General features: G+C 33.7%; 1 protein-coding gene across 1 annotated transcript; it reads right to left on the bottom strand.

Annotated features, from left to right (window-relative positions):
• Positions 1-362: 362 nt before the first annotated feature.
• On the bottom strand, positions 363-882 carry LOC120124772. The gene is made up of 2 exons (XM_039143351.1): positions 865-882; positions 363-776 (listed from the first exon to the last, which is right to left on the bottom strand). Exons 1-2 carry the CDS (start codon positions 880-882, stop codon positions 363-365), a joined length of 432 nt encoding a protein of 143 aa, XP_038999282.1.
• Between the last annotated feature and the right edge of the window lie 7,449 nt (positions 883-8,331).

Genomic DNA, 8,331 nt, shown 5'->3' with positions numbered 1-8,331 from the left:
TACATAATTGCATATTTAAAAAATCATATAATTTAATGATCATTTATAAATTTTATTCTATAAAACTTATAAAACTAATAATAAAATTAATAAGGTGGTGTTTGTTTTTCTAAAAAATTTATTATTGTAGTTGTATGAATTATTTAAATTTAAGTATTGTAAAACTAAAATTATTTAAATCTCAGTATTGCAAAACTCTTTTAAGTTTAAAAAATCAGTTTATTTATATTTTAGTTTATTTTAGCAGTCTACAGACGTTAAAAAACAAACAGTCTTCTTCTTACAGACTACAGACTTTTGATCTATCTCTTCTACTGCAGATGCTTAGAGATGTAGACCTTTTAGTTCTGTAAAAATAAACATCACTTTGGTGTTACGGCGAACATATCAGCCCGTGTGGGATCCTCAATGGCATAGTCATCGTCGCTCTTCTGAACATGCGCAACTTTCCTAAAGGACTGCTTCAGGAACTTGTGAGCCTCATCCACCACTCGTTCCGGCTCCTCCATCTCGGGTAAACTCTCCCTCCTTTCCTTGTTAACTCGCACTTGCGGCGAGTTCTGCACCTGTTGCACCACCGTGTGAACCCCCAGTGTGGTTGCCAACGCTATCATGCCAACAGCAACATAGATGGCCACATAATCCCCCTTTTTCTTTGGCGGAGAGTGCCCGAAATGATCAGCTGTCGGTGCGTAGGATTTCAGTCTGGGTGGCGTTGAGGTCGCATACGTCGCTTTTCCCCGCAAATGATTGGTTATAAGCTGCTTCAAACAACCCTGGGATCAATGATCATCATCACAAATCAATCTAAAAACCTAAACCCCAAAGTATAAAAATAATAAACATAAAGGAAGGAAGACTCACGGTTGATCTAAAAGCCATGATTTCGTTGATAAGGAATCTCTTTGTCAACTCGAGAGTTGGTTAGTGGAGTAGAAGCAAGCAATGTGATGGGGATTTATATAAGAAACAAGACGAGGTTCGGGAGCCACGTAACAGGGCACGGAGCTGAACTGACACTTGTCATGATTTGCAACTGTATACCTCTCCCACATAGGGTTCATGAAGCACACGTGTTTCAACTACAACTTTTTTTATCTGTTCTTTCATTTGGTCAATTATTGAAAATTCTACCGTAAAATTCACAAATTAAATTATTTTTATTAAGTACATATTAAGAAATTCAAAGATTATTTTACGATTAATTAATTGTAAAAATTTAATTTTAGTTATGATTTTAACAATACTAATATAGTATGATATGTTAATTTTATATTTTTTTATTCTTAATTCATTTTTATTTTTCTCTATTGATATTTTGAATTAATTTTATTTACCTAAGTATATGGTGTCACACTGTAGACACATATTTTCTTAAAAAATAGAACTAGTAAGAGTTCATCTTCTAAGAGGACTATTCCACCACCATATCTTTTAAAGCATCAACCACACCAACAAACGTGCAATAACCGAGCAAGGAGTCTAGTTGCATTAGGATTCTATTGTTAATATGATTCTAAAAATAGTTAGTTTTTTTCACTTTAAATACATGTAATCCTCCCCATTTGTAAGACACAGATTTACATACAAGACACAGAAGAAAGCACGAAAAAATACAAAGACAAAGCTATTGTAAACGATTCGAAAAGGAAATAAAAGGTAACATTTTTTTTACATTGAATCGTTCATTTCTCACATATGCATATTATTTTTCTTGAGATTTAGTTCGAATAACCCAAAGCGTGGGTTGCGCCGATGACCAAAAAGGGGTAGGTTTCGAAGTTTCAAATCTAGATCTACTCTTGAGGCATGTTCATTTTTAAAAAAAATATTTAATATTCCCCCTAAGTCAATCTTAATCTTTAATTTACCTTGAAATTTACCCTTTAATTTTACTTTATATTAATTTCATCTCATATATATATATTTTTAATTATATTTTTTTTATTTATTTACTATATTCCTCTTTTTTAATTTATTTATATTATATTATTTTTATTATATATATCTTATATCATTATATATATATATATATATATATATATATATGTATAGATGTATTAATTTTTCTCCATTTGCTATGTATATATATATATTTCTTAATATTATATTTTATACGTTTTTATATATATTTTTTCTTAATATTCTATTTTTGTTTTTATTTATTTATATATATTATAATTTTACTTTATTTTATTTTTTTCTATTTTTTTCTTAATATCATGTATATCTTTATTTTTTACTTGTTTTACTTAGTATTATATATTTATTATTTTTATTTATTTTAGTAAATATTACTTTATAGTACACATTATTTTTATTCATTTTTTAATTTCTTTTACCTTTTTTTACTCCATTAAATTTTTTCCTTTATCTGTGTCTTTTTTTGACATTTTATTCATTTTGTTTATTTTTATTATTTTTTTTATTTTTTTACGTGTTTTGTTATTTTCCATTTTTCTTGTTTTATTTATTATTCTCACGTTTGCACACTTGCTATCCTAATTCGATTTTATACTCCGCTACGAATCTAACATTTTTATCTTTTAAGGGTATTCAAATCAATCAATTGTAAGTAATTTGAATCGGGTATGTTAAATTTTAATTTTAATTTCGAATTTTCGCAACTAAGACAACCGACAAATTAATTGGTACCGAAAGGGCGGTTCAAGGGTGCTAATCCTTCCTTGAACGTAACCGACTCCCGAACCCGACACATTTCTGGTAAAAACGCAGATTAAGTAAGATAGTGTCCGACCCACCTAAATTCGTTTTAAAATGGTCGGTGGTGACTCCAATCCACATTTTCAAGTCGAAGCCCAATTTCGGGGCCCAACCGAAAGACGGTTATGACAGCTTGACGACTCGACTGGGGACAGGTAAGTGAGTCAGGCCGAAATTAATTTTCGGTTGTCTTTTTTTAGCGAAAATTACAAGTTTAAAATTTAATTTATTTATTCGATTCCAATTATTTATCATTGATTATTTTTTTCAAGTAAATAGTTGTACTGAAGGTTTTTCAATGATTTTAGATTTTTGAAAAAGTTTCCATCTCTAGCTTTATACCCGAGCTCTGAACCCTTTTAAGTGGGGGTGAAAGCGACGCCTTCGTGTGAATTTATTCACTGTGCGGGCCTAGCAAGTAGCCTTCGGGATTCATATACCTTATGTCTTCGTGTGAATTTATTCACCGTGCGGGCATAAGGGAATGTTTCCTCTCGAGTTTAACTTAGTCCACATAAGCTTGTAATGGGCTTAGGACTAAGGGTCTGGTAAGCCCAAGGGGGTACCAGCAAGGAGAACTCGAGTCCCGTTTTTTAGAACCTAAACCGAGAGGCTATGGAGAATTAGAGCCCACCCCAAAACCTCATTCCAAACCCTAGACTACTTTGTTTCATGCTTTACTTTCTGTTCAAAGCATGCGAACTAGACAAATATGCGGTTAGGATTTGTGTGGAATTAGCATGCGGGATAGAGATCATGTCCGGGTAGGAATTAAAGCATGTGGGGTAGATATCATGTGAGGTAGGACCTTTTATTTTCATTATTATTATCTTTACCTTACTAACTCTTTTCAATTTTTCTCTCTTTTATTTTATTTCCATCATCTGCATCATTCAAAAGAGGTGTTGATCCACACAAAAAAAACGTGTTCGTTAACCATAAATAATTTGCATTAATGGACAAAGGGGTTGTAATACAAGAGATGAAAAACGCAGGGGTCTAGCTATGGTCAGAAAAGACTCAGAAAGAAAATGAGGACAATTTGCAAGACAACTATGTGTCACATTCAATCAAGAAGACATGGTGCCCATAATCAAGTACATCAAAAGTTAACTTTTCAAAAATGGGTTGACAAAGGTGGCAGGGGCAAGACGAGAAAAAGGTTACTGACCTCGAGAGTCCATTCAAAGACAACAAGAACAAGATGACAAGTCACTTTCGACAAATTCAAGAAACAAGCAAATGAACTTCGGATAATCCCTTTGATGGAGGATTTCAATGGAATTTCCGATTCAGCAAAGGATGAAAGCCAAAGATGTAGTCATTCGATACTTTTTGGGAACCAGTACAAAAAACAACTCAACATTTTCACGGTTCATCCAGAGAGGCCAGAGTGGTTCAACAGGTTATTCAACCGGTGAAAGACGAAGGCAAATGACTAGTCAACCTGTTCGGGTCTAGAGGATTTAGTCCGGATGTACCTTTAAATATGTTTATTGTCTCTTAAAAGATAAAACACTTTTGTCCCAATAAAGGTTATTTACAATAACAGACATGTTTTTGGATCAATGCCTCGAACATTTCATGCATTTTTGCATTTTGCATTTTGCATCTACATTTCATTTTTAAGCATTTTCATAAACATGAAATTTCTTCATGGAGAATTCGATGAAGTGGTTTTAACCACATGACACCACATGGAAGAAAGATTGTAACATCAAAAGAAAAAACTGAAATCATAACGAATGAGCTCGATCAGCTGGTTGTACGACTAAGCCTGCCAAGATGATCTGAGAAAATAGTCCACATATCCTAAGGGATACGATGTTGAAGCTGTTTGCAGTTGCAACATAGGATGCTCCAAACATTTCTTTGAGAACTATAAGGCGTTGAAGCGCGAGATCCAAAACCTGATGGGTTCAGTGGCACGGACAGCCGAAGAAGGGGCATTGTATATATCATTTGCACTTAGAGGATTTTTTTGTTTGAACACGTCTTTGATCTTTCATGTTCGCTTAATCTTTTAAACGATTGAATTTATGTTACTTTCTAAGGTAGAGCAATTGAACAAATCTTAATCTTTAGTTTTTTGAATATTAAATGAATTAAGGATTCTTTTAATTCTTTAAGAATTATGGATTTTTGACAAATGACAAGGTTAGACCTTTCTTATCCTATCTCAAACCCCAAAATAAAATACCTTGATTCTTTACCCAAAATAACTCATGGTCATTACCAAAAAGACAAAATTTTGACATTACCTCCCTTTGAAATTTTTTAACAATGCCTTTATCTTTTTGATACGCCCATACTTTTCTTTGAGTCAATAAAGTCACATCATTGTCTTTTTAGACTCAAAATTGACATTTTTATACCATTAAAACCCAAGGCATTGAGTTGTTCATTTGAACATGAGCATTATTCTAAGACACAACTTGGGGCATCTCGCAGGGAGCCTGAACATTGAGACATGTTGGGGGAAAGAAGCAGAAAGAAGAATTCACTCGAAATAATTCTACCATGCATTAATTACACTATTTTCATGTGAATAAAATTAATCCTAAAAATCTATCCCCCTGGGGATACCTCTTCTGTGAAAGCTTCTATGTATGAAATGATGAACGACTTTATTTCTTTACCCCTTCACAACAGGAGAAAATATATATCCCTTGTGTCCCCTTTTAAGCCAATAGTTTTTTTCTTATGATTAAACCCTAACCAAGGATCACCCTCCACACTGGGGGCAAGGTGGAGAAAATCTGCTCGCATGAGTGAAGACATTGATTCAGATGAGATACCCAAAGGTGAACCAAATGCCAAGTGCGAAGATTCAATCAGAACAAAAAGAGAAAAAAAAGAAAAAAAAAGAAAAGAGAAAATAAAAAGAGAAAAAAGGAAAATTGAAGAAAAAAGAAGATAATATGCATATGCAAAGATTCTCTCGATTCAAATGATGCATCGAGATTCAAACTATGAGATTGATCAAATCACTGAACCACTTCACTCGAAGATCATAGAGCATCAAATGAGATTGATCAAGCACAATCATTTATGAATTACTGAATCACTCCACTCGAAGATCATAGAGCATCAAGAGAGACACACACACGAGCAGATTCAAATTGAGCAAGATATGATTGAAGACATCAGAATGAATTGATCCTTGGTTCAATCACCCTTAAACACTTGTTTGAGACTTTTATCCATTTCTTTTATAACCATGAACCATGACCTACGTTACATGCCTTAAAAGTCCCTTCTAATCATACATGGATTTCTAAACAGAAGAGACTATCTTCAGATTTCATCCCGCCCATCAGGACTAATCGTTATTTGCAAAAAAACAGTGTAATTAATGTATGATAGAGAAAAATAACAAAGGGGGTTCAAGACATAAATTACGAATGACGTCTTGAAACCAAAAGAGGATTCGAGTTGAAAACCTGAAAAGGCGGCTCGAATACGAAAATTGGGCAGCTGAGGTGATCGCACAAATTCCTTGATAAGGCATCGCATAATCCGAGTATGACCATGAAAGTTGGGAGTCGGAGAAAAATTCTAGTAGAGAAGCATACAAGGTACCCCATCAAACCTTTGAGCATCAAATAAACAAAAAATGCCAAACTTTTGACCAAACACAATAACCTGAGACTTTTTATCCTTTCCTTACTTAACCATTTCTCAAAAATAGCTTTTATCTTGGCACATGTCAAATAGCTATAATTTATTGAAGTATTAACATTGTAATTAATTCTTTGATATCCAATGAACTCTAATTTTATAATTCGTCTCAATTGTAAAACCGTGAAAGGGGCAATATTTTCAAAACTTCAGATTAAACATTTTTCGAAACTCTTTTAATTGATATTTTCAGAACTTTGAAAATAAAAGAGAAGCATTTTTTCAAACAAGACAATCTCTCTAGAGTGGATCTTGGTAAATGACATGTGGGTCTCAGACAGTAATCTCATGCTTAGAATTAATGTTGAAGCAAGAAATGAGGAACAATAGGGGCACTTTTAATGTTGGGGCATTTTTGGAGATTCAACATTGAATATTGGAGCATCTCCGGGGATTCAAAATCCTGATGCAAACGATCAGATCTTCCGAAGGCTTTTCCTCCACATGTAGGAACCAACAGGGAAAAAATGAGATTCTGTCCAAGGAATAAAACAAGAACTCATTCATTATGCATACATTTTAGAGCATCATATTTATTATTTTTTCACATACATAAGTTTTGTAATTTTAGATTCAAGTTTCAACTTCAAGGCGAAAGATACTTGATTCAAAAGAGTTTGTAAAAATTGATGGTGGTTGCTTAACTCAGCAGCAAGAAGTCATACTTCAACCAACTCGACAGATTAAAAGATCGACATTCATCTTCAGATTCAACATTTCCAATATAAATTTTGTCTCGCTTCAGACAGTCTCATTTAATGCATATGATTATCTCACTTGAGATTGATTTTCTTAAAATAGACTTTGTCTCACTTGAGACTGTTTCACTCGAAAGAAGGCATTCCATTTCACTCAAGACTGTTTTTAAAAAGAAGATTTTATCTCGCTTGAGATAGTTTCCCTTGAAACAAAATTTTGTCTCCCTTGAGATAGTTTCTCTTGAAACATAAACATTGAAAACATTTCCCTTGAAACAAATTTTGTCTATCTTGAGACAGTTTCCCTTGAAACAAATTATTTGAATATGTTTTATTTGAAACAAATTTCATCTCCCTTGAGACAATTTCTTTTGGAACTAAGTTTTGTCTCTCTTGAGACAGTTTCTCTTGAAACAAATTTCGTCTCTCTTGAGACAGTTTCCCTTGAAACAAAATCTTTGAATTTATTTCTCCTAAAACAAATTTTGTCTCCCTTGAGACAGTTTCTCTTGAAATACAAAATCTTCAAATTTATTTCCCTTAAAACAAAATTTTGTTTCCCTTGAGACCGATTTTCATGAAACAACAGATATCTTTGAGATCGTTTCCCTTGAAACGAATTCTATCTCTTTCGAGACAATTTCTCTTGAAGCATTATCTGAACCGTTACATTCAGCTCAGACACATACTTGAGATGGTCGAGAAGCATTTCTCAAATAAAAAATAGAATGTACACATCATATTTGAACATTTGAAGAATTCAAGATCAGGGATCAGAATTTGAAGATTCAAGAATCAAGATTCTAGACAGGCAATCGGAGATCGAGATTTCCCTCCAGAGCCCCAAGATAACATATGTTGCATATGCATTTTAGGCACACCTAAGAGCATTGCATCCATAGCATCACATATATGCATAACTTTTTCAGGTTTTAGCTAGAGTCAATTTTAACTTCGCGGCGAAGGATATTGAACTCAAAGCGACACAATTTGCTCGAGAGTAGATTTTAACTTCACGACGGATGATATCTAACTCGAAGCCAAACTTCACAATAAAGGGGTCATCCACGGTTTCAACTTCACGGCGAAGGGAATCATGACCACCCGCAACATACAATACTTGGATTTCAACTTCAAGACGAAGGGGCCATCCGCGATTTCAACTCCACGACGGAGGATATCGTACCCGCACATCCACGATTTCAACTCCACGACGGAGGATATCGTG

This window comes from Hibiscus syriacus, unplaced genomic scaffold, assembly GCF_006381635.1.
Source record: "Hibiscus syriacus cultivar Baekdansim isolate YM2019G1 unplaced genomic scaffold, ASM638163v2 tig00110429_pilon, whole genome shotgun sequence".
NCBI lineage: Eukaryota > Viridiplantae > Streptophyta > Magnoliopsida > Malvales > Malvaceae > Hibiscus > Hibiscus syriacus.
Note: the sequence above shows the minus strand (reverse complement) of the source record. Positions and strands in the feature narration are given on the sequence as shown.